Below are 27,220 nucleotides of genomic sequence, written 5' to 3' on the forward strand. Positions count from 1 at the left end.
CACTTAGCAACAAAAATAGCTTGAGAAAATGAATACTATTTAAATTAGACAATGTACAAGGTTTTAAAATGTTCCTATTTACAAGTCTGTGTGAGCACGTGGGAAAAGGGCATATGGTCAGCCCGCTAGGGCTTTCCTGTGAACACAGACTTGGAGACACTGAGAGGCTCTGGTTCCCTCAACCTTGCCCCAGGGTCTCCAGTCCTGGTGATCTTTGGTCTGCTTGCATTTTTGTCCCCCCCCCCCCCCCCCAACTCTTATTTTACAAATTCCCTAACAAGGGAGATTTCAGTTCCAACACTGAAAATTTAGTTTTTCCACAGGAATATACATGACTCTATGACAGCTGCAAAGTCATGGTTTCAAAAGGCTTTGGTCACAAGGTTTTTAAATTGGAACAGTGTTTCCCTGAGAAAATGAAGAAGTGAACTTTTCCCTAAAATATTTGTAGGTTTACTTCCCTTCTTCTGTTTGTTCATTCAGCAAACTGTATAGTTTGCACTGAGTACTTCAAACCCAAATAGAAAAACACCTTCAGGATTCCAGTGTCATTTTCCAATTCTCCAAAATTTCGGAGCTTCCCACTGCCGTCTTCAGCATGTTTGGTTATAGAATCTTTATAGGATTGATAACTTACACAAACAAAGCAAAACAGGAGACTCCTTTACCTGTATTTCTCTTTTTTTAAAAAATAAATTTATTTTATTTTTATTTATTTTTGGCTGCGTTGGGTCTTTGATGCTGCACGTGGGCTTTCTCTAGTTGCGGTCAGTGGGGGCTACTCTTCGTTTTAGTGCGTGGGCTTATTGCGGTGGCTTCTCTTGTTGTGGCTCTAGGTGTGCAGGCTTTAGTAGTTGTGGCACATGGGCTCAGTAGTTATGGCGCACAGGCTTAGTTGCTCCACGGCATGTGGGATCTTCCCAGGCCAATGCTTGAACCCGTGTCCCCTGCATTGGCAGGTGGATTCTTAACCACTGTGCCACCAGGGAAGCCCCCTACCTGTGTTTCTTCTTGATGGTTCAAATACCATTGGTTTCTGAGTGAGAATATTGTAAGCGTGCAGAAAATAGTGATTTTTTTTAAAGTAAGAATTAAACAACTTCTAAACACCCAGAAGCAATCTGGCATTAACCTTCAGTCTTTATAATATATAACATCCTTAAATGAATTGAAAATGTGACTTTAAAGGGCCCTTGGATGTTGATGATTTGGTATTCGATTCTCTGCTTTTGTGGCATTTACAAAATCAGTTTAGGTAGATTAAAGTAAAAATAGCTATGCTGAGTATTTTAGAAAAATGTAACTTTTTCTTTTTAATACCTAGGAACTGGTAAAGCCAGGAACTTCTCTTATTTTACCTCATTGAAAACAAATCTATCCTCCTAAAAAAAAGATAATAAACTACTTAAAAAATCCTTTGCAATATCCAAGAAAAGTGACAATACAGAATAATTTTGAAGGACGGGATCCCATTCTCCCTCCTGCAACTCTGCCAGCCTGAAACAAACCGACCGTCTCCTGTAAGAGAATGTCACACACATGGGACAGCATGGAGGCAGTTCTGCTGAGGAGCTGGGGAAAGAGCTCAGTGATGGGCCCTGCGACGTTGACCACTGCTGTAATGTGTAACTTGCATTGATTTTAAATAAGCCAGATGGCTTATCTGAGAATTCTGGGTTGACTTTGATTTTGTGACTCTGAATTCCATTCACTTAAGGCTTAGTTGGTTTATAGAGATTAATTTTTTAATACTGTTAACATCATGTGCAACCAAGCACCAAGAATATCAATAAATATCAATAATTAGCTTTGGTCTTCCTTCCTCTTTCTGGTGGACCATTCTGACTTTGTAAATACAGTACAGTCTCAGTGCCAATGCCCCACTGGGGTTTAAATTCCATAGCCAGAGCACATCACCTTGATGTGTCTTGTCACTTGTTTGGGCATGTTTTGGAGTCTGAAAGAAAAATACAAAATGGGAAAAAGAACAGATCACCGATGGCTTAGTATGAAATTTGTTAGTAGTAAAAACAACAGTTTTGAGACCCTCGAAGTCAACTGGGGTAGTTAGTCAGAAATGACTTGTGACCATGGCTGTGGATGGGGGTTGCATTCACAAAGGGCTTTCAACCAGCCTTTTCTTGGCTTGTAGGTAGAAGATGCGGTTTTCTTCAGGATAAGTGACTTTACTGAGGGGCATCTTATAGATGTTGGGGTTTTTCGTGGTCAGCAGGAGGAACAGTAGTGTCGCCAAACAGAAGGGCCAGGTACAAGATGGCAATCCGACCTGGAGCAAAAGAGACAAGTCACACATTCCTTTGAGATCCTGTCGGAGGATCTCAAAGGAACCATGCTTCACTCCACTGTCATTCAGCTCAGGGGATGACTTGCTGGGGGCACTGCTCTGGACTCTGCTTGTCCCTGTGGAGACTGAGTCTAAGATCTCAGGGCATTCTGCCGCTGAAATGTCAGCATGCATTCCTTAGTGTTGATGTATGTCTTTCCCTCCCTCTCATGCAGTCAGACTTCCTACACTGGATGAGCAAACATGACACCTTGCTCCCAGAGATGACACTTCACCAACCACCAATGGCTCCTGACCACTCATCAGGTCCACAGAGCCATTTTTGATTAGTTCAGCCCTCTCTCCCCTTGACCTCTACCCAGACTAGGTCTTGGACTCTACTTGCTTTACTGCTTTTTGTTCCATCTCTCAAAAAGACTGTAAGCTCCTTGATGGTAGCTCTTCCTTCTGTGCGTCCATGGCAACTCACACAATTCTGAGCACACACCACGTACTTGGTTAGGTTTGGCCTTATACATGGACCCCCAGGGTATGATAGTACACAAACCTGACTTCACATCACATCTGGAAGAGTTTAAAAAAACACAGATGCCTAGGCATCATACAAGATCTACTCTACCAGAAATGCCAAGGGACAGGGTCTGAGGATCTGCATTTTTCAAAATCTCCCTAGCTGACTCTGTTTCGCAGCCTGTCCAATTCTGGCCCACAGGCCAAGGTCTGTGAACCTTTGTTGGGATGTGAAGGGCCCCACAAGCTCTAAGGCATCCCATCATGCCTGTAACAGGGCTTTGACATTCCACCATAAAGATACTGTGTCTCCAGAAGGACCCTCCCAGGTAAGCTCTCGAAGCTGCTGTTGAGAGGGCTAGATGCTGTCCTAACCCAGTGGCAGCCATGACCACATCTACATGGATAGAGTTATCATGAACCGGCCCTGCATCATCTGCAGTGGTCGGTGAGGAAGAGCACTGAGAGGTGGGGGACCCCAGAATACTCTGGGGATACTGGGCTCCTCAGGGGAGGGGAAGGACAAAGTCAAAGGAAGGAGAGAGTAGCAGCAGGCTCTTAATGGGCAACCATTTTGGCTACTAAATAATTCAGCCAGGGACTTCCATCTGCCAGTGCAGGGGACACAGGTTTGAGTCCTGGTCCAGGAAGATTCCACATGCTGTGGAGCAACTAAGCCGGTGCACCATAACTATTGAGCCTGTGCTCTAGAGCCCATGAGCCACAACTACTGAAGCCTGTGCACCTAGACCCCGTGCTCCGCAACAAGAGAAGCCACCACAATGAGAAGCCTGCACGCTGCAACTAGAGAAAGCCCGCACACAGCAATGAAGACCCAATGCAGCCAAAAAAAAAAAAAAAAAAAAATTCAGCCAGGACATGGGTCTAAAAAAGTCTTACTGATGACTGACTGGGGATTAAAAAAATATAAGGGGTATGAAAAACTGTTGGCTTAATTAAAAAAAAATCTGGGTCTTTAACCAACTATCCTTTTCCTCCCTTTTCTGATTTATCAACTAATACATAGTCCCAGTTTTCTGTTTAAGTGAAAGATATTCTAAAGTCAACTTCTTGACACTCAGAGTTAAAGTATGAACTTGATAATATATTATACACCCTAAATTTCACTCCTTTAAATCAAACAATCTGATATTTTTAGCAAGCCTGGTGATTGTAGTTTGGACTAAGGTTTACTGTGATGCTGGAGGGTAAGTGAGGACAGGTGGGTCTGGCAGATGGAAAGTAGTGGCTATCTGTCATGGATTCTGCCCCGGGATGCCACGAAAGTGGACTTCAGGAGGGCTTCCATATCGTTGAAAACTGATCGATCACACTGATGAGAAAATGAGATTAAAGCAAACTCACCACAGCCATCAGGTTGGACATGCTGGCTCCAACGTAGGCAGTGAACAGGGCTACAAAAAAAAAAAAAGGAAAGAAGAATGCTTGGTAGGTGCACTTTTCATTACAGGAAAGACTGCCTTTAGGTATAAATCCCTGGAATGTAAACTTGTGCGTTTCACCAGCGAGCCCAGCATCCTGGTTACAAGTATGAGCTTAGAGTCAGCGGCTCTGGGTTCAAATCCAGACTCCACCCTGTACGAGCTCGGTGCCGCCTCTCGAAGTCCCGTTTCCTCACCTGTACAAGGAGGTAATAGGAATCTCTCTCTCACGGGTTGGTGTGAGTGTGAAGAAGATAATGCTTGGGCTTAGCACACAGTAAGTACTCAATAAAGGTAGCTTTTCTGTGGTACTATTTTGTTGCTATTATTGATAACACTTAAGGAAAAGGCCTTCCATGGCAAATAAACTTCCCCATTATTTTATCCAAGCATAATAATTAAAATTAAATTTATGTTCCTTGAGACAGCATACAATCTCATGGCATCTGGGATTCTCAAATCAATGGTTAGAATACACAGTTCCAAAAAACCATAGTGTATATATATATATATGTAGTAACTCAGAAATTGGCAGAAACTGAACACAGACCTGGGATTCCTCCCCATAATAACATTTTCCCAAATACCATTAAGGTTGGCATACAGGTCAATGAATTAATTAACATCCTGTTTTTATTTACTTTGAGCACAAATTAGAGTAGGTAATTTGAGTTATATGTATGACTTTCAATGTAAAACAACAAAATCAAAGATCTCAACTAGCTAACTCAATTCCTGGCCCCAAGGGGGCTCGCGGAAGCCCTTAGGTTTCACAGAGGCGGCCTGAAGAATAACCTTCTTATAATGGCCACATGGTCACTTGGGCCAGCAACACTCAGCGTTAGACACACTCATCATCTGATCCTCAAGTCCATCGAGAAATCACATCTGCTACTCTGGGGAGTTGGGCAGCAGTGGTGGGAGGGACCTTATGATCCTCCTTTACTATAGACTTCCATCCATTTATCAATATTTTATATTTTTATCCTGATAGTTTTTGTTCTACAGTATACCTAATTCTTTCACATCTGAATTGTCTCATGCTAATGGGAAAGGCTGATCTTTGGAAATGATCTGGGCTTCAAATCCCAGTTCTGCAATTTTGTTTGCTGTGCAACAAATCACTGAACTAGGAATCTAGTTTCATCATCTGTAAAAAGGCAACTTGAAGAGGTTTTTTACAGGGAGGTAATGAATCTCAAATGAAATCATATATTTTCACAAACAGTAGCTATAAACTCATCTCTGTCACCATGGGTTGGAAGTACTGCTCTGAGGAGAAGGGTTAGAAGATTTTCTCTTTTCCCCCCATTTAGTTCATTCATTCATTCACTCATTCAAGAAATATTCACTGGCCATTGGCTAAGTAGAGGGGACACTCTGTCCCTTCTCTCCTGAGTACCAGCTTCTCTATGACACTCCCTTGAGCACGTGAGACCTTATTTCTCTCCTAGAAGTGCAATAGCTTAATACCTATTAACGTACTTTTGGTGCTCGAGTCTCATATTGTAATGCTCTTTCAATTCCCTGTTGCTTTTCTTTCTATAGTAAGAGTATCAGATTGTCTAACAGTTGCTGCCCATCACTTAAGACTAGCTGGGTTGGGCTAGGAAAACCTTATATTAGAGGTGAAGTTCTGTACACCATGGTTTGGAGGTGATGACCCTGACAGCGTTCTGAGTAGCTGAGGGAGAGAAAAGGCCCTTGAGTGTGGAAGGGAGGACTGGATCCTAGTCCTTCATAGACAACGTCCCTCCCCACAGACCACCATGTGTGAGTCCTACTATGATAACCCAACTGTAAGAAGAGATACAAAATGTGTTTACAGTTTGCACTGATAAAATAACAAAATTGAGGAGTTCCCTGGCCATGCAGTTTCTGGCTTAGGGACACAGGGAAGGCAGCTTTACCAGGCTCTATCAGTGACTCCGAAGTCCTCTTTCCGATAGAGCCATAGGAGCTAATAAAAGAGCACCTCTGTGATAAATGCCTGTTATTTATCTACCTTGGCTGACAAGGTTTACCTTTTGTTTGGCAGTATCGGGGTGATATGGGCAAGCATAAACTTGCTGTGAGATTTGCTTTTTAAGAGGGACTAGAGGTCTGTCTCAAAACTTTATGTCCAAAGATGAAAAAGACAGTGCCCAGTGTGGGTAAAACAGGCACTCTCATATACTGTCAGTGGCAGGGGAAATTGGTACGGCCTTTGTGGGCTGCATTTGGCATCTCTTGAAATGAAAATAGGCAGAGCTGGGATTTGGGCACGAGGGAGGGTCTGGGCTCTTAACTAGTTCAATATACTGACTTAACCAGTATGCTCTACTAATAATGAAAATCTGATCTATCCAAAGGAAGGGAGATGTGATAGGCAGAATAAAGGCCCCCAAAGTCGTCCATGTCCTGATTCCCAGAACTTGTGAATATGTTATCTTACGTGGCAAAAGGGACTTGGCAGTTGTGATTAAGTTAAAGATCTTGAGATGGAGGTTTATCCTGGATTAGCCAGGTTGACCCAATGTGATCACAGGGTCCTTATAAGAAGGAGGCAAGAAAGTTCTGTCTAGGGAGTAGGATGGAGTGTTTTCATTCTCTGCTTTATACTCTTCTGTACTGATTGAATTTTTGTTTGTTTTGTTTGGTAGAATAGGCCTGTACAACTATAGAAGTATAGAAAGAAAATAATGATGATATCACAGCTTTGGGAAACACACATCTGTAAACATCTTTGGCTTTTCCTTTCCCATAGTCTGTGAAGCGACCTTCACAGACCTTATCAACAACACCCGTGACCAAGACAGTTTCTGCTTATCTTTAAGGATGTGCTCAGACTGTCCCTATGCTGGCCCAGACCATGTTTTCTACCAACTGGAATTCCTCCTCTTACTTTTTAGGACTTACAGAAAAGCCACCCTTTCTAGGAGGTGCTTTTTGGTGATTCTGAACTATAATGTTCCCCCAGGGACTCACTCTGCACTGTAGGTGTTTCCTAGCTCTGCATCTTGTGGTCTCTGTGGGCTTCTCTCTCTTACTCACCTGGCTTCTGTTTTCTGTACAGAAAACCATCTGGGATCTAAAGCTTCTGAACCTCTAGCTCTTCCTAGTACTGTCTCGGTTGTACCATGAGTGTTTAATACATATTTGCTGCTACTGCCAATACAGAAAAAATAAAGGTTTGAAACCTCAAACCAACCTCAGAATAAAGAGTCTAACCCAGGTGAGCTCAGGAGGCCACATAATCTGTTTCTACCCTTCTCCTTTGCCCTAAGCTTTAAACAAGTATGGAAAAATGAGCAAAAATTTTGACAAGACTATTAGGTGAAATAGTTATGTAACTATAAAGAAATTGACAAAATGACATGTGAATGGCAACACCACAACAACCTGAGTTTTGTTAATCTTCCTAGAGCATCAGACAATCAAAATTGGATTAGGCCTTAGAAATCTTTGGTTCCATCCCATGTCCTGCCCAATGCAGGAACTCACTCTAAATCCTGCCTGACATGTAGCCCACCACTTTAATAATGGCTGGATTGATTAATCTGGTGATAAAATGACTCTAGACAAATGTTTCCATGAGATTACAAAAGTTTCTGCATGTTCCAATATCCCTCCACCCCTTTGTCCCCAAGGAAGTGTCATTTCCTTCATTCTAGCACATTATCTTACACACTTTTATTTGTGTTGAATTAGGGATGCCAGAAGCTATAATGGCCAGAGAAATCCATGGTAGCTTTTCATATCCAAAGCACTTGAGGTCTGTTTTCACCTAAGTGCCTGAATGGTACTAAAGGGAAGGAGAGTAGTGTAGTGGGCGTAACTCTGGAAGTTGTTAGCAAATGTGGATTCTGGACTTATATTTACCCCTAATGGATGCCTTTCCGTGTGTCACTTTCTCTCTCTGCCCTTATGTAGAACCCCAACAGTAAAATGAGAAGGATGGAGTGGAGATCTCCAGAACCCTTTCTAGCTCCCATAGGCTGAGTCTGGCTAGAAAACAGAGGTTAGAAAGGATTAATATAGCAGTTCTCAAAATGTGGTCCCCAGAGCTACAGCATCAGCACCACCCGGCACCTTGTTAAAAATGCAAATTCCTCCCCCTGCCTCTAACAATGAGTCAGGGACTGGGGGTGAGACCCAGCAATCTGGGTTTTAACAAGGCTTCCAGGTGATTCTGATGTTTGCTCCATTTTTGAGAACAGCTGGATTAAGGTGATTCTCTAAGGGCCCTTTAATACCACCTGATTCACCAGGAGAACCGACTCTATACTTAGCTTGTTTCCTTTTAGTTTCTTGGGTCAAACAATTAGTATGAAGAACATAGGACAAGTCAAGTTTCTATCCCTCAACATACACATATTGTAAAATGGTTCTCTCATCTTCAAAATGAGTAATGAGGTAGACAGAGCAGACCCAAACCCTCCCAGAGAGGGGAGGCCAGTTGCCCTGGTCCCATCCTCAGCAGATAGCAGGGGGCTCAAACTAGAACTCCTGCTCTAGTTTCTCACACAGTCCTTTCTGACTATTTGTTCTTGATGTTGATCCCATAATCATAAGCAACCATGTCCCAGATGCACAGGATACTCACCGCAGGCAAGAGCCAGGAGGTGGGTTTGCCAGGTGAGCGCCATGAACATTCCTCCAATTGCAATGCAGGTTAGAGAGCTGTTGAAACCCCAGAGTCCAACGTAGATGTTCTCAAATGGAGCTGAAAGACTGAGTCCTATTAGGCAAGACAGGAGGAGTCAGAACTTCGGACTAAATACAGGATGCTCTGGAAGGAGTCTTGGGGTGGGGAAGTCATCCGAGAACTCCCACTGGTCCCTTGGAAGCAGACCTTCAAGAAAGGTCTGGGGTATAGAAGATGCCTGAGACAATGGATGGAGCAGAGGAGGCGCTCAGTATCTGGTAACAAGTCTTACACTCACCTGCTGCCATCCCCAGCAACGACCCGATCGCAGCATGTAGGCACATGAGTGGGGAGGAGAGGAAGATGGCGCCTAGGAAGATGCCCCCTGTCCACGGATTATCACAGCCATATATCTGACCAACACCCACAGGCAGGGACTTCAGTAACTGCAGAAACAATTTAGAAAATGCGGTCATTAAAACTACCGTACAGAAACTCATAGGGCACCCACAAACACAATGCGATGTCATTTTAGATTTAGCGTATCTTATCTTTCAAGATCAGTGCTACTAATTTTTAAAATTCTCTCTCTCTATGGAAAAATCTCAGTCATTCTTCTGCTTTATCCCCAGAGATACACCAGCCCTTCCCTGCTGCGTGCTGAGCATGCCTTTCCCAGACCCTTCACTCACTGGCTCTACTGCTTGCACTGTCACCTGGCTTTGGTCACTGATAAGCTCCCAGTGCTGTGTCACTGCTCCTCACTGATCCTGTGAGGATCGGCCATGCCTCCCAGTGAGGATGGCAGGAACCACAGCTCACACTTCTATTGCTTTCAACTCTCTATCAGATCTGAGGCCAATAAATTAATGCATCTCTATGGTCAATAGAAGTATTATTACTCCCACGTAATTTAGTTATTAGTGCTAAGGCCAGAGACCCAAAGTCGGGTTATCTTATCCACAACTCCGAAGCAATTATTGGCAGGTTCATGAGTCAGGACCATATTTACACTTCTGTTGTTAATGAGAACATGTATTAGTTAATTAATTTTACTTTATTTTTTAAAATTTATATTTATTTATTTACTTTTTATGTTTTTTATTAGTTTTTATTAAAATTTTTTTAATTAAAAATTCTTTTTATTTTTCATTATATATACATTTTTAGAGAGCTTGTATTAATTTAAACCAAGATATCCTTAGCTTATTCCAGTTATCAACAACTGCCAGTCCTCAGAACACAAAAATCCATGTAAATATCACAATTCTAGCTTTCTGGCTGAGTTCTGAACTCAGGTAATGTGTTCACGGAGTGGCAGTTCCTAGGAACAAGGTACAGGGTTTGATTCAAGCTAACAAATGATAATTTCTTATAACAACACTTCTGGTAGGGCTAGGATAGGCATAATTAATTGTGTTAGTTCTGTTTTGACCAAGGCTATCACTGAAAGGGGTCCTCCCTACCTCCCATCTCACTCCTTCCACCTTTTGGCAAGGACCTTTGGGAGGCAGTGACTCTGATGCAAGGAGGCCAGCTTTGGCACAAGGAAGTGTCCGCTCCTTCCATGAATTAGGCTGGATCCAATGCTGGTTTCTGATGCTAGTCTGGTCCTTGCCCAGGGCACAGGATCATACTGTGAGTTTGATTCTAACCTAAGATGGGCCTAAATTCTTCCAGCCCATGCTGGATCTTCACGTCTACACAGGATCATTTCCTGTTTCTTCTAGACCAGGGAACTTGACACAGGCAGACTGTGTGGTCTTTTATCACAGAACTGGACAGCAGAACTATCCCTCAGGTATCCCTCCCCAGGGAAATGGGGAGTTGATGAGATGGGAAATAAGTATGCTGATGTTGGAGAGGTAGTTCAGAGTGAGGAGAAGGACAAGACTCCCCTTCCCCATGTCAGCACTGTCCACTAGCACTTTCTGTGGTGATGGAATATTCTGTATCTGTGCTGTCCAATACGTGCAGTTATTGAGCACCTGAAATGTGGCTAGTGAGGCTAAAGAACTAAATTTTAAATTTTATTTAATGTTAATTAACTTTACATTTAAATTAAAATAGCTACTGTATTAGATAGGGCAGTTTTAGATAGTTAAACTAATGCTATTTTTTCATGGGCAGTTCTGATAAATTTTTAATTTTCCTTCTGAGTTATTTCCAAATGCTCCCATTCATTTTCTGGGCAAGAAGCTAAAGAAAAGGCTACTTGAACTCCTCACATGTTTTGACTGCTCAGCAAAGAGGACAGCAAAAGGTATTTTATAACCTGATAGCGGAAAAATCAGTCTCTTGCACCCTAAAAAAGGTAAGGTTGGTTTTCTTCTGATTTCAAGTGTTTTCTTTTTCTTTTTTTAAATAATCAAGAAACCTTAAACAGATTTATTAACTAAACACCAATACAAAGAGCTGGAATTTGATTTGGGTTAACCAGGCTTTTAAAAATAGTGCTCTCTCTATGCACAACTGTAATGAAATACACAGCATACATCCTAGGATAGTGGTTCTCAAACTCTGGCCCTCGTCACTATTATCTGGGGAGCTTGTTAATACAGGCTCCTAGGCTCCACCCCAATGATTATGATTTAGGGAGTCGAGATGGAGCTTGTATTAGTATTTAAAAAACAGTGATTCTTATGCCTCCAAAGCCTGAGAAATCTGAATTACTGTACATATTCTATGAGATCCACCATAAGAAAAAGCAGAATAGAGAGCTTCTGCAACAGGATCTAACAGTAAGCAGCCAGTTCTTTTGATTGGAGGAGGTAGGTCAGGGACGACTTAACACCAGGCTGGAGGCCCCTGCCTCAAGGGCTGGCCTCCATCATACCCCACAAATAAGGGCCAAGTTTGAAATAGAGTGTCTAAATTTCAGTGGAGATATATTCTGGAGTTAGCACTGCAGATTTTAGGAAAAGAGGAAGAAAAATTAGCTTTGACCAAATAGTCATTTAAAAAATCCCTTAGAGCCCAAAGCTTTGGAGTAGAACAAATAAGCATTTAGACGGCAAGAGGAAGGCGTTAAAGGACTTCCTGGTGGTCCAGTGGTTAAGACTCTGCTCTCCCAGTGCAGGCGGCCTGGGTTTGATCCCTGGTAAGGGAACTAGACGCCGCATGCGGCAACGAAGATCCCGCGTGCGGCAACTAAGACCTGGCGCAGCCAAATAAGTATTTAAAAAAAAATTCTTAAAGAAAAAAGAGGAAGGTGGCAAGGTCCCCCCAGTGCTGAGTCTCTGCAAGCTTCTGATGCCCATGAATAATTAACCAGGAGGACACGGGGTGTCTTCCAGAGCCAGTGGTGGGGGTGGGGTTGGGGGGAGGGGTTGGGGGTGGGGGTGTAAGAAGATAGTGTATCTTACCTGCAGGGCACTAAGGTCAGACCAGGTGACATTGGGAACTGAGGTTACAGGTGTGAACAACTTGCTTGGGAAAAATGGATTGTAATGTCCCGTGGCAGAAAGGTACATTGACAACGCCATGTTGAAGGGCAGAGTGAAGACAGGGAGGTCCCATTTGCAGAACACGGAGTTCAACGCACTTGAGAAAACTGGACTAAAAACAACAACAGAACAGAATGGAAGAATATGCATGTGAAGCCTTCCAAGCTCCCAATGCCCTGGAATGGAAGCCAGGTTGACAAACTGAATCTCTATACTATGGAGGGGCTTTGTTTCATTGGCAAATATGTCCCTAAAGTGTGTTGCCAAACTTTTCACAGAAAAAAAAACCAAAAATAAAAACAAACCCAAACCCAAACACACCTGGAATAAATCTTGTCATAGAATAATTCTTACATACAGTCAAAAATAAACTCTCAGCTTATTTGGCTTGTGGAAAATTATCCTCTGGGTTTGCTCACAGTGAGTTATAAATCTAGGTTTTAAAAATATTTTTGAAGTATTTAAGACATCTGAAAAGAATATTGTCTAAACAGTTAAAGCCCCTTCTGTAACCTACTTGATCATATGCACCTCCCTCCCCACCAGAGGCAAACTTGATCTTGAACTTGTATACCATCTCCACGAGTCTTAGTATATTTAGTCTTGAAAAAGAAAAACAATGGTCCCAGGAAGGATGCAGGTGGTGTGGACTGGAGGAAAGAGATCTTAAACGCAGGAGGGCAGAGTTCTAAGTCCTTGAGCAGTTGAACTGTGTGGCCGAGGGCAGGGAGGTACTTTCAGTTCCCTCATCTGTAAACTGGGAGATTGGATTATATGGTCTCTGGGCCCATTTTGTTCCCTCACTTGTTGATCCAATCAAGGAGCCATCACTTTAAGGTCAGAATCCCAGGTTTCCGGAATTGGGGGAGAGGGTGAGTGACCATGTGCAGGTGATGCCTCTTGCCCTTGAGCCTTATCTTCAGAATAGGTGGGAAGTCCCTCCTGAGCAGGTTGGCCATGCCGGCAGGTTCTCCTCCACACATCTGTGCTGCATCCAGGGTGGGCACGCTGTCCATAGTGGGCTACACGTATCATTTGTGTGGATAGTAATATTTTATATTCCGAATATACTGTGGTAAGAAGGAAATGTTTGTTTTCGAAAAAGAAAAAAAGTATTTAAGACAGTGTCAACATAGAAACTAGTTTGAAGGATTTAGGGTTAAAAAAGGAATCAAATTCAGTAAAGAACTATTTTGAAGGGGACAGGGGCAGGTGGTAAGGGGAGTTCATACAGGCACAGGGGTTCTCAGTGAGGTCCCTGGATCAGCCACAACAGCATCATCTGGGAAGTTGTTAGAGATGCAGATTCTGAGGCCCTGCCCCAGATGGACTGAATCAGGAAGCCTGGGGGAGGGAGCAGCAGTCCGTGTTTTAACAGGCCTTGCAGGTGAGGCCGATAGTGTGCATGTTTGAGGACCACTGATGTGGGGAGTGGTTCTCAACTTTGGTTGTACTTTAGACCCTCCTGGGAGCCTTCAAACTCCCAATACCCTGGAAACACCCCAGACCAATTACATCAGAATCTTGTGAGGGGTTGGCTGTGAGGTGTGTGTGGAGGCCACACGCATCGGTGTATTTGAATGTTTCCAATAGACATATCCTGAATCTAAATTTAAAAATATATTTTTCTAAAGATTGTGTTATATACATAACATAAAATTTACCATTTAAACCATTTTAAAGCATTCAGTTTAGCGGCATTAAGTACATTCACATTGTTGTACAACTATTACCGTCATCCATTCACGGAACATTTTTCATTTTGCAAAACAGAAACTCTATACTCCCTAAATAATAACTTCCCCCATTGCCTTCTCCCCCTATACATTTTTCAAAAAGGCATTTTGAAAACCAGGTACAACTTACCAAGTCATGGACATAGCAGATACAGGGAATAATAGCCACCAGAAATAGTTTCCCTTGTCTGAAAAGACAGCCATGAGGATTCCCACCAGGGTGGCATTGTAGCCCTGGAGCCCTGCTGCAATGGCGGACCTGTGGGCAAAAGGCACAGCTTGGACAGCTTCCAGGAGGATGTTGGCTGGACGTGCACATAAATGACACTTGTAACTTCCAGATAATATTTACATTTGAAAATGAGATTATATTTAGGATTTTATTGCAAAGTCTGTAGAAGCCAAATACTAATAAAAGCATGAAAAAGTAAAATATACATGGATAAAATGCAAATGTGCACATAGAACAACCCCTATAGAGGTGTCATAGCTAAAGATAGAATTCCAGCATCTAGGGAAGGAAAGGGAAATCAGCAATCCAACCTATTCTGCTTCCTTTTACCCTTTTGTTCCAAAAGTTATTATTTCTTTTAAGTCATTAGGACCTCTGACTTGAATAGAGCTTTGATGTGAAACTGTTTCCTAAGTCTGATTTTCTTGGTGAGAGATGTAAGATTCTTAAAATGTAAATTTACTTCCATGGTGTCTTTGATCTTATAAACACAGATCTTCCAACTTAGCATATATTTTCATCTTCCTGTGCTTCCATTTTGTTGTCTCCAGATATACATTTCCAAGTTATTGCAAAGAAAAACAATCACTTTTACTGGGCAAATTACTCCATTTAATTATGTGCATATTTAGCACCTAATTATTTCTTGGGTCCTTTTTGCTTCCCAGCATTTAACCTCACTTCTAAATGTTGTCCTGGGTAAGTTTCTACTCCTGGCCAAAATGGTTCCCATTTCATATTTGGGGACAAGAAGCTCCAAGTGAGAAATGGAATGATTTGTATAGAATAAGCCCCGGGGCTGACAAGCCAGGCCCCCCAGGGCTCTGAGAATTGGCACCTTGAAGGTACCCAGCATTCAAGGATGAAGTCTGTAGGAGTCACGGGTTTGCAGATGGTGAAGTGGGTGGGCGAGGTTGAACACAGGGCCTGAGGGGGAGGTGATGTAGCAATGAGTCACGCTACAGGGCAGTACAGGATGGTGTGAAAGCTTCTCCCGGCCTGTTTGTCACTGGAGCAGGAGGCACCAGTCCAATAGCAGGGCGATATTCATCTGGGCAAGAGTATTAGAGGTGAGACTCCATGCTCAAAAGCCCTTTGTCCCCCTTAAACAATCCTTCAGGATATGTGGCAGGTGATGCGACTTGTATTGGTTTAACCCAGGAAATGATAATTGAGGCCATACCTGAGGGCAGTGGGGAGCTATGCAAGGCTTGTCCTCTCAGCAACTGACTTTCGGATTGAAGGCTTGAGTTTGATCAACAAAAAATTAACTGCAATGCCTACATGTTGTGGAATGCCACAGCTTCATCAACAGGAAGATGTGTATTCACTTAAAGCAGAATTACCTTTTTCATGTGCCCTTTAGGACCGAGGAGAGTAAAAGAGATCTGAAAACTAACCCATGTAAATATGGCTGGTCTTTTAATCCATTGATCCCCAATGTTTTTGGCACCAGGGACCGGTTTCATGGAAGGCACTTTTTCCACGGACTGGGTTGGCGGGGGGATGGTTCAGGCGATGGGGAGTGGCAGACGAAGCTTTGCTTGCTAGCTTGCCACCCACCTCCTGCTGTGTGGTCCAGTTCCTAACAGGGGGTGTTGGGGACCCCTGTTTTAAACCATACGTGATAAGGACAATGGATCAACTTCTACTGGGGCAAAACAATGAAGAAGATTTGATATGATACAATCCTGGACCGCACCTCCAAACTGGACAGACTGTTTCTTGATGTGCATTAGAACAGAATTTGACCTAAGGTACAAAATCACCCTCCATAGAGAACAAGTCAGGCTCCTTGGACCTGATGGGAAAGTGGAGCATTTTCGGACTCTCTCCCCGAGAAGCCCCTTAGGCAGTTTACAGTAAGTGTTACAGGAGCTTAGCTGTATAATGACCATCCACTGGGGATGATGCATGGATCCTGGCCACCTAGAAGACCAGCAGCCTCCCTGAAGGAACTGGTCAGGCAGGAGCCGTCTCCTCCCATGGTAGGAGTTAGCTCATCAATTCTTCAGTGGCAGATAGTTTATAAAGTACACGCTATGTTTAGCCTAACACATAGTTCAGAAGACACACTAACATTACTTAAGTCAGAACTTGCTTACTTGGAATTTATGTCAGTTTGTCTCTCTGGAAGCTGAGCTAATCTTTGCACTGTCCATGAAGAATGAATTTACTAAGCTAAGCATGGAAATAGGATATAATGGGATTAGTGGGATTTTTAAGCCACTAAAACTTTTCCTGAACCCATATTCATTTTTTGTAAATAAACAAAATGCTGATGATAAATAATTGATCAATCATTAAAGCAGATCCCTTTGGACCCTACCCTGGGAATTACTTATAGCTTTGTTCTGGTTACCATGTAGTGCCAGGAGCATCTGGCATCATTCAGACTGGCCGCTTATTCAGGTACCACGAATAAGAGGATATAAATGATTTCCTGACCTCTGACTAAAGGCACATATAAAGCATTCTGTGCAATAAAGGTTGTTTCTCCTGGGGAGGGTGGGGCTTTATCACTGTTGCCCAGAGTAACTGGTTGGCTCCTGTGTTCTAAGGAGCAAGAAGCGGAGGCTTGGAGGGACGCGCCTACCTGTCCTGACCGAGTAACAGGGCTGTCAGGGTGGAGACCACAGTTGCCACACAGCCACTGAGCGCCCACCAGGGGTTCTGGACCAGGAGTCCCACCAGAATCAGGATTCCGCTGATGGGGTTGCTGACAAACACCACTTGGGATATGCCCCGAAGGACCCAGTCGACGAACTGGAGTGCCTGGGGTTTGTCTGGAAGAGATGAGATGGGCAGAGCTAAGGAAACAGCGAGGCAAATGGGGCTCCTTCCCAAGTCCAGGGCCCACCCTGAGCAAAATCCCCTCTCATGAAGGTGAAGCTAATTTTTGATATTCCTTGAAGCTTTTTCTCTGAACCCTTTCCCCTTAGTGACCTTCAGATCCCTGAAAGCAACCAGTTTCTTTCCTCTCAATCCAACTGCCCCTACTAGAATCTCAGTTCCAGAAAGCATCGGATGAACTTATTTACCATGCTTAGAGGTTCAGATTCATACGGCAAAGGAATAAATTACCAATAGTAAAATTTCACTTTTTAAGTACCGAAATTATAAGGAGGAACCAGGTGCCTTCCTCTGATATCAACTGGACTGCGGCCCTGACCACTATCTCCATTAAAAAAAATTTGAAGAAGTTTGCTGGTTATAAGATAAAAGGTTAAAAAAGGGAGAGGAAAGAGATAGATAGAAGGTAGGGGAGTATAACTAAAGATATGACTAGAAGAACCAGCAAACCGTTTCCCCCAAAGCCACTGCTCCAAGAGATGGAAGCGTAAATACCTTTAAGCCAGTTGGCAAATTCTTTCATATCACCAGTTATGTAGCCAAGTGCCTTGGGGAGGCATCTTCTCTTGCGAACTGGTGGACCCTGATTTCCACCCTGGTCCAGTTTAACCACAGTGGGGCTGTCCTCCATGGATAGCTCTTCCTCTGGCTCCTTAAGGAAAGAACAGAGCTCATAAACATCATAATGTAAAACACTTCGGACTGGCCAGTGTGGGACCTGGTCACAGTAGCCACAGAGGATGAGTTTAAAGGCACTTTATCTGGACCATGACATCCCATGGAACTAAGAAAACACCATTTTCCTCTTGAAATGTTGTCACGGAGATTATTACCAAGACCCAAACCCCATACTACTTTTGTTATCACTGTTTTCAATGCCATCACGAAAAAACGTTCTGGTCTTTAATTTCATAAGGTTCAGTTTCTAGCTCAACAAATATTTATTGAGCACCTATATCCTACACTCAAAGAGCTCAGTCTAGTGGGAAAGACTGAAAAATAGTTAATTTCAACGTAAGGAGTCAGATAATGATATAGAAATAGCTAAGATATGTACTTAAGCTTCTTGCTGCCAATGAAAGGAGCCAGATGTCAGGTTACAGACCAATCAGCTACTTTCCAAGACAAGCAGCCATTTTAAATTAAATTTTTATTTTACAAAAAAGAGTTTTGTTTTTAAAAGTTTGAAAGAGAAAAAATGTTTACAAAACAGTGTGTGTGTGTTAACACAGCCTAAGAAAACCGCCTCTTACTCACTCTCCAAGTCAAAGATTGCTTGACTATGTCGTCACATCAGGCAACTGCCTCAGATATTCTTTATTTCTGGAATTTGTTATTTAAATGTTTAAAGACTGGAAAAATAATATTCCACAAAGGTGTAGGAAATGGGAAAGGTGGAGGCGGACCAAGCTGTTGAAAACCAAAGAATTACAATTTAAGAATTGTATGCTATGGGGCTTCCCTTGTGGTGCAGTGGTTGAGAGTCCGCCTGCCGATGCAGGGCACACGGGTTCGTGCCCCGGTCTGGGAAGATCTCACATGCCGCGGAGCGGCTGGGCCCGTGAGCTATGGCCGCTGAGCCTGCGCGTCCGGAGCCTGTGCTCTGCAACGGGAGAGGCCACAACAGTGAGAGGCCTGCGTACCGCAAAAAAAAAAAAAAAAAAAAAAAAAAAGAATTGTATGCTATAAGAATGTACAGGGCATACTTACAGTAAGCATGCCTCGGGGAAATACTAACAGTATAACCGCGACTGGTGCTCACTATGAGACTCCTCACTTCTCATGATAAGTGTTAATAGCACTAAGCACCAGCATCAACAGAATATGGTACCCTGTAGACAAAAATGGATTTATGGTGCCGATGGTAGATATAAAAGAATACCAATGATGTCGTCCCAGAAACAGGCAAAGGGAGAAAGACAATGGCAAAACTACCTTGAGTTTGCAAGGAAGCAAGGAGCACAGCCAGGCCAGTGTGAAGCAGGGGAACACCAAAACCATCAGACCCCAGAAGGCACAAGTGTGGAATGTGGAAGCCACAGGCATGTAAGACATGACCAAGGAAATACCCCAAACTCGTGCAGTTAAACCAGCTCGTCTTCTCTCTGTGGCCAGGCTGTGAATAAGGGGTTCTCGTGGCTATTTTTGGTCCCATCGTTGTTCCATTTACCATAGCCAACAAATGGCTATTAACAGATAATAAAAGTTATGGCTTTTTAAATTTTTATTTTTTGCCATCCAGATTTTAGGTTTGGCTTCTATTAATCCCAGTACAGAAATCAATGTAACATTTTTTATTGAGTCACAATTTCACTTCAATTGTATTATTTCATTGCCCAACTAACCATTCTGCTTTTGAACAATGGCCAACCATTCCACAAAGTAGAAGCTGTTCATGCAATGCATTCTAGACCAAGGTCATTTTGTCTTGGCAAAATAGTGATAGAAACCAGCATTTGTGAGACTTCCAATGAACGTTTGCATTAAGAAATTCTTAAACTGAAAACTGCTGGAGGTCAGGAACCAAAACTAAGTCTATATGGAACTCAGCTGGCCCCAAAGTTAAACAAGGAAAACTGTTTGAATTATTAAGCAATTGTGAAAAATTGGATTTTATTTCATAATCTAAGTGATGACTATCATTTATTTTTATTTATCTCCCTCTTTAAACATCATAACTGAAAATATTGCTTGGAAGGCCCTTTCCTCAGCTACAGTGACCCCATTCTCAAAGCCATGCATCTTATGAGAGGCATCAGGCTCCAGTCCAGGCAATGACAAGAAATTGCCTTGAGTTTCTGTGACTGAGTAGATCTGGCCCTACAGAGGCAGCACCGAATGAAAACATTAAAGTGGACATTTTCCATCAAGTACAGAAACAATTAGGTATATGGGTTATTCCAGGGTGAACAAATTCATGTTCTCAAAATTTCCAGCATTTATTTATTTATTTTAGAGGGTTTTAAATACATCATCACCTCAGAGATTTTAGAGATAACAAATATGAAACCTGATATTCTAACTGGCCAGATATGACTGAGAACCTGACTGGCCAGAGTTCCCTGCCTAGCCACCCGAAGCTGAATAAAGATTGAATCATTTATCTGAATCCACAGCCCAACGTATAGAAGGCTTGCTGTGCTTTGTCTTTCCAGTATCCACATATTGGGGTAGGTTGTGTGGTTGCCATGTCCTAGAGAGAGGGGTCTTCTCATGAGTTGAGCAGACAGTTGCTGCTGTGGCCGAACCCCCCAGGAACCATTTATTCTGAAATCCTGAATACTCTGGAGCCCTGGGAACCCTGACTACTTGCTCCAGAACCTAGGCATGAGAATTGGTTATGAGAAACCAGTAACTTAAAGGTTGTGGTTCACCCTAGAATTTTATCATGCTAGACTGTTTGCATTTCTTTAGGGAAATTTAAGAATCCACACATCCTAATTGGAAAGGCAATGCAAGGTGATAAAGCAGGAACTTAAACTGATGCTCAAGCTTTTCAAATCTAAGTAGGTCATTAAATTTCAACTAAAAAGACAGGACCAGAAAATAAAAGGAAAAAACTTTATAAAATAGGAGGAGCATAAGTTAAAAATCCCAGACTACTTTTTCCTAGCTTTTCCATGGTTGTCAAAACTCTGCAGCACAAAGGTCCGGCATCCAACCCCAGATGAGTGTCTTGTGACTTTCTTGACCAAGACCCCTGTGCATCTGGCTCAGCCCAAGCTGCACTGCTCAGCAGAGCATGAGGACCCACTTCCCAGGCTCTGTTCAGAAAAGACACAGCAGAGTCACAGAGAGAAGCTGCACAAAGGTAGCATACCTGTTCTGGTGGCCCATGGGCCAGGGCCAAGCTTAGCCAGGGGAAGCCTCTGCGTGCTGCCTCACCAGCTTTTTTTCCAAAAGGGTCCCTCCAAAGAGGACCAGGAGGGGCGTCACCAGCGGCGCCAATCAAAGACCATCCATTCATCCTTCCTTTCTTTCCATACATGACAAAGGGCAAAAATAGATGAATCAGCAGGATTCGTGCCCTGGCTGTGGTGTGAAATGCAAGGTAGAGAGAGGCAGGAGCTCTCCCAGAGAGTTCCTGGGGAGAGGAGATATTAACAGAGAAGGCCAACTTCTCCATAAACAAGAGCTCCATCAGCAAAGAGAGATGATGAGCTGACTGCAGACATTGAATGTTCATTTTACTTCACTTAGAACAAAAGAAAAATATGGCAAATCATCCTGCACAGAGACCTATGCATAGGTTTTGTTCTGCTGCGTTTCTCCACTATCAGGAAGCTGACAGATCTGAAGCTTGTTCCAAAAGGAGGGGTGGGCTCAGGCTCTGAAACACTTCAGGCAAACTGTTAGGGCTCCATCTTGGGGGTCAAAGCCAATGCCACAAATTCCCTCAGCCTTGATCTTTACAAATGTGAGGAGAAGGCCTGGTATGGGTTCTATTTTCTGTGATAAGATGCTAGCCACACTTTGTATGCATAGCAAAAGCCCAGTCTAAGAAACTGCTAAATGGCATTTTCCCCCTCCTTGTATCTGATTAGGAATTGTTAAAAATTGGACATCGCCTTGTTTATAAGAAACAATTCTTAGTTGAATTCAACAAGTGTGGCAACTTTTTGTTTCCTTTTTTTTTTTTATTAAAAAAAAAATTCCATCACATCCAAGGATAGTATTCTTCCTTCAGAGGTCCCAGGAAAGTCGTATGTGTGGTATTTCTTTATTTTTTTTCTTCCTCTTTTATTTAATTTTTACTTTCTTCTACTGGCTTGGTTTGAAATCTGAAAATTTACACTCTACTAGAGTGACTCAGAAAAATCCACAACCGTGGAAAATATTACTGACATTTCTTAGGAAAAAACTGTGTATGTGTATGTTTATCCATGGTTAAACAATCTGGCAAATACCTGACCAGTGGGTTGCATTATGTATATTTTTGTTTGATAAAGAACAACATGCAGAAACCCAACTGTAGGGCACTCATACACAACTTTAAAAAAAAGAAAGAAAGAATGAAATAAAAAGGAGAGAAAGAGGGCTTCCCTGGTGGCACAGTGGTTGAGAGTCCGCCTGCTGATGCAGGGGACACGGGTTCGTGCCCTGGTCTGGGAGGATCCCACATGCCGCGGGGCGGCTGGGCCCGTGAGCCATGGCCGCTGAGCCTGCGCGTCCGGAGCCTGCGCTCCGCAACGGGAGAGGCCACAACAGTGAGAGGCCTGCGTACCGCAAAAAAAACAAAAACAAAAACAAAACAAACAAAAAAAGGAGAGAAAGAGACAGGTAGGACTGTTACATTCCCCTTTTACATTTCCCCACCACCAAAATCACCATGTCTTGGAGAATGACAACCTTGAGCTCAACAACGATATTTCCTTAGCCGAGAGAGAGAGAGAAAAAGTTGAGAGAGCATATAATTTGAGGCTTCATTTTATAGAAGGGAAAACTGGGGTCCAGAGTGGGGACCATCCACGTTCACTCAGCAGGGTCAGCCTTATGGAATAGGTAAGCCCTGGTGGCTCTTCGTCTTCCGGGCTGGAGCCACACACATTGATGCCCCCAAGATTCTATTCAAGTCAACACACAGTGAAGGAGCAGCTTCTGAATGCTGGGATGCAAGGGGCATTAGGGCTCAGTGACACACTAGACACAGCCTGTCTTCGTGGCCTCCCTGACATAACCCTGGGGAGGGAGTGTTGCACAGCAGCAAAGGGCTCTGCTACGTCTGGTTTCACCCCATGCCCTTGCCCGAAGCAGTGACTCTCCTGACAAACATCTCACTGTGCCTCAAAGTAAGCCTCACTCTCCTGCATCGCTGACGTATCTACAACAAGGCCTATATGTGCTGAAGGTAACATCCCAAGAATGTTCTGGAAGCTGCACCCGATGAGCTTACAGCAGGAGTTAGAAAGCACTTTTCATAGCCCAGATCACTAGTACAGCAAAGCAGTACTCATCATTCTGAAAAATCAAGATTTCAGCTCAACTACATTCCTTGTTTTATTACAGGAAGTACAGCTCATTCTATTGTCAACATACATTAGAAATTTGTACAATTAGAGAGCCCTGAAAGTTGTTAATTTTCTATGCCTCAAGTATCACTTTTACAAATAATACAAAGTTTTGGATATAGATATAGAAGAAAGCATATAAAGATTCATGCTCTATCATACATAAGAGAATTTTCAGCATTGACATTTATCTGATACTTACAGTAATCTTTATTTTAGGTAGTTTTTGATTCTAAGCGGTGGGAGGTGCTCAGGTTTCTCTAAAGCTGTAATCAGAAACAAAGAAACTGCTGTCAGCTATCCTGTCTCCTGATTAAAACACTTCTCTCTTCAGAACACACTCCCCTAGAAGCCTTGAGGTCTGAATTCCACATCAGAAAGGGTAGCTGCAAAGAAGCTGCCAGATTCGTGCCTGTAGTGGGACTGATTCTTTCTCCCAATGGGTGTTCCAGCACCCTCCCTCCAGCACGACAGCACATAAAACCATAGTTGGAAAGGGCCATTCCCAGTACCCACTTTTTTTTTTTGAGTCGGATTGATACATCTCCAATTTTACTTATTTCAAAAACACAGCCTGAAACTCCTATAGAGCGTCGGTGACCTGAGTCCTTTAGCACCTCAAGTGGACTCCTTGCTGAAACCCTCTTCCACACGAACTCCGGTGGAAGAAACCATGCTGTAGTTTGATCCACCTGCTGTAGAAACCATGAACCAAGACGCTGCTTGCAAGCGTCCAGGAAGAAGCCCATGGTTTGGGTAAATGGCTTTCTAGTATACCAGAACTCTGTCTTTGCTGCTTTTACTCAGTTCCAATCATCTGAATATATTTCTCCATTAAAAAAAGAAAAGCGAAAAAGAGCAAAAATTAGAGAGGTCTAAGAAGACAACCCCCCGACAAGGAACAGTTAGAAATGAACAGAGATGAGAGTACTCACACTGCAGCTGGCTTCCTGGGCAGAAGGCACTGGCTGATAAAGCCCTGCTGGGCTCTATTAAAAGGGAGGTGCTTAGGAGGAGGGTGCTGGGGGAGGCACCCAGCACTTTGATACTCAGAACCCACTCTGCGAATCTGTGCTGCTTTTTTTCTCCTCCCACTTCAGGCACCAGGGCCAAAGTACTGCCAAGCAAATGGCCCCCTGTCCCGTGCCTTCTGTCTGTCTGTCTCTGTTCTTGATTGGGTGCCAGCAGCTTTGCCATCGTTTCTGCGGGTTCCCAGGTCTTTGTCCAGCAGCAATCCTGCTCAAGCTCATTGTTGTTTTCCCGGTGCTGTTTCCTCTACCCTGAGATATTCTGGGGAAGATTTGTAACTGAAAAGGATCAACAAGTGTCACTCAAACTAAAAACTGAGAGACACGTTGCTACACAGTAGACTCTGGAGCTAAGTATCGGCTCCCGGGGTGGAATGTTCTCTCAGACTTGACGTGGCTTCTGCACAGGTGTAGGAATCCAGCAAAGCCTTGCAGAGTGTGGTGCGAACGTGGGGGAGAACCGGGGTCCACAAGTTGTTTTCTGGAAACCAACCTGCCCTTGTCCCCAGTGAGGAGGAAAACAAAAATATAAATGTTTCTCTGGAATTGTCCCCCTTTCCAGGTGAGAATCCCGGGACAAACTCTGCTGCCTTTAAAAGTCAGGAGGCAAACACTCCACAGCAGAGGAATCTAAAATTCAAGTGAGAAATCCCTTTCTTCCCCATTTTTCTTAAATTTCATTTTTGTGGCTTGTTCTGTGATGACAGAAATCACGGGAACTCTGGTTCACTTCTATGAGCACAGAATTTTAAAAACCAATAAAACACACAGAAAGCTGTGCAGGTGTCAGCGGGGCCTCCCGCCCACCTGGACGAGCTGATAATCCTCATCAGGGAGGCGGCCAGCAAGTCTCTGGCTCCACCCCCTGGACAGCAGCCAAACCACAGGGCTCCATGCGGTGGGGAGTGGGGGGGATTCCCTACCTCCAAGTGTCCCCCTGCAGCTCAGGGTATGTGTGTCTGGGGCCTGGGAGGGAGACCACAGGTCCAGGTTTATGACCAGAATTTTGAGGTTCAGGCAAATCTCCCTTCAACATTTTCTTCCTGGTAAAATAAGGAGAAAATAAATTCCTCGGGTTACCCTGAAGGAGAAAAATGAATCACAAGAGGATAGTCTGAGGGCCTGGTATAGGAATGAAAGGAATCACACTAGTGTTTCCATGAGTTCCTTATGCAAATGGGCTACAATCCCTCGTGGTAATAATAGTAATAGTGGTAGTAATGATAATGATTGGAATTGCACAAATGGTTGGGCATTCACTCTATGTGCTGGGCTCTGCACTTTGGGGCTAAGCGCTTTGTATGCATTAGTCATTTAACCATCACTAAAATCCTCTGAGGTGAATGCCATTATCCCCTTTTTGCAGAGGAGGTTTAATAACTTGCCCCAAGTCTAACGCTGAGGTTTGTACTTGGATGTACTCTAGTATCATCCAGTATTTCCAACTTCTGCCTATTGTTTGTCTTTCATTAATTCATTAATTAACTCAATGAGCTCAGCCATCAACATGTATCTCTAGAACTCATCCTAAAGCCACCTCCACATGGTACCCAAGCAGCCTTCTGCCTCAGTGGCCTGAGTGGGCTGCTCAGGGGTGGAGGGTGTGTACTGAGTCTTAAGTCTTCTTGCAGAGCAACTTCCTCCCCACCCACCATCCCTCCCTGCCCTCTTCCCTGATCTTTGTAAAGACACACCTTAAGTTGCTGATTACAAGATAGAGCCGTACTATACGGTTTACTTAAAGTAGTGCAAAGCACGTGGGATTCCAAGTCAGGCAGACCTGAGTTTGAATCCTGGCAGACCTGAGTTTGAATCCTGGCTTTGTCCCTTACTAGTTGTGTGACCTGAGATATGTTACTGTCTCTGGACCTCAGATTTCTCATTGTAAAGCTGGGTAAGTTGACTTACTTTGTAAGGTTGTGATGAAGTTTTGTAACTATGTATGTAAATCTCTACCTGACACACGGAGGTGTCACCATTCGGATGTCTGCTCTTCTCAATTTGGGTTGGTTTGTCCTTGGGGATTCCTGAAAGGGTCCCTCTTCCCTGCCTGAACCAGGGGAAAAGACTTCTTGGCTCTGACATCCAAAGTGGTGTAGTTATGAGTGTGGAAGAACCCTGAAGTGGGTAGGTGGGAGTCAAGTTCTCACACTGCAAGACCCCAAGATGCCAGGGTCTGCCCTTGCCTAGTGGCTGTGGCTTTGGAGAGAACACTGAGCTGGACATTAGAGGGAAAATTGGGCACCCAATAACAAGTGCATACATAGGTTCTTAGGTGCTTTTAAACAGCTCTAATTACACAATTCAATGACTTTTTTTCAGCCTCTCCTGGTATCATTTATTGAGAGTTTGAGCACCGACATTGTTTTCCTTCCCGAGTTGTCCCCAGGCCTCCTCATGGTGGAGGTGCCCCCCTCTCCTCGTTCTTGGAACTCATCTGTCACCCTCTCTCTGCCTCAATCACAATGAACATATGAGGAGGTTTCCCTCCTCTGACTTTCTCCATAGAGTTCCTGCCCCTAGAAAGTTCTTTCTCTCCTCTCTCCCCACCCACTTTGCATAAGCATCCACACCCAGCTTTCTTCCTCGGCCCGTCCACACTATGCTCCTGGGAAATGAAAGCAATTATGTCCATGTTCCTCACTGGAGAAGTGGCTATCCCCCTGGACCCTGCGACAGCTCTGCTATTGTCTCTTATTTAAAAAAATACTTTATGGTGTGCAGTCCCACCTGGGCTGGAGGATACTAATTGTTCTTTTTATTGATAACAGATCTCTTTCTTTCCAGAAAGGTTTTGAGGAAATTCATAAAAATATATGTGAGAGGAAGTAAGAACTAGATAAACAAATGGGGAAGAAAGGAGGAAAAAACTATGGATAATGATGTGATTTAAGTATTTTTCCTACAGTGTCTTGCATTTGTAGGGTTTTTTTATAAGAGATACTTTTTTTTTTTTATAATTTATTTATTTGTTTTTATTTTTGGCTGTGTTGGGTTTTTGTTGCTGTGTGCAGGCTTTCTCTAGTTGTGGTG

At 43.4% G+C, this 27,220-nt stretch overlaps 1 protein-coding gene across 2 annotated transcripts; it reads right to left on the reverse strand.

The window, feature by feature from the left end:
• Positions 1 to 1,015: 1,015 nt before the first annotated feature.
• Positions 1,016 to 24,234, reverse strand: SLC14A1 (solute carrier family 14 member 1 (Kidd blood group)). 2 transcript variants are annotated; one of them, XM_004266050.3, is made up of 10 exons: positions 24,095 to 24,234; positions 23,362 to 23,425; positions 17,647 to 17,803; positions 16,895 to 17,084; positions 14,197 to 14,325; positions 12,250 to 12,442; positions 9,183 to 9,330; positions 8,843 to 8,977; positions 4,181 to 4,230; positions 1,016 to 2,287 (listed from the first exon to the last, which is right to left on the reverse strand). In XM_004266050.3, exons 3-10 carry the CDS (start codon positions 17,780 to 17,782, stop codon positions 2,114 to 2,116), a joined length of 1,155 nt encoding a protein of 384 aa, XP_004266098.1. In that variant the 5' UTR covers positions 17,783 to 17,803; positions 23,362 to 23,425; positions 24,095 to 24,234; the 3' UTR covers positions 1,016 to 2,113. The 2 variants fall into 2 exon arrangements, with proteins under 2 accessions (XP_004266098.1, XP_004266097.2); XM_004266049.3 differs by lacking the exons at positions 23,362 to 23,425; positions 24,095 to 24,234 and adding an exon at positions 20,972 to 22,508.
• Between the last annotated feature and the right edge of the window lie 2,986 nt (positions 24,235 to 27,220).

Source organism: Orcinus orca, chromosome 15 (assembly GCF_937001465.1).
Source record: "Orcinus orca chromosome 15, mOrcOrc1.1, whole genome shotgun sequence".
Taxonomy (NCBI): Eukaryota; Metazoa; Chordata; class Mammalia; order Artiodactyla; family Delphinidae; genus Orcinus; species Orcinus orca.

Coding starts and splice junctions, on each gene's coding strand:
- SLC14A1 (XM_004266049.3), bottom strand. CDS start 21,337: ATGAACATTCAATGTCTGCAGTCAGCTCATCATCTCTCTTTGCTGATG. Junction 17,804..20,971: donor CCCATGGGCCACCAGAACAG/GTATGCTACCTT, acceptor TCTTTCCTTAAG/GAGCCAGAGGAAGAGCTATC. Junction 4,231..8,842: donor CCTCCTGGCTCTTGCCTGCG/GTGAGTATCCTG, acceptor TTTTTTTTGTAG/CCCTGTTCACTGCCTACGTT.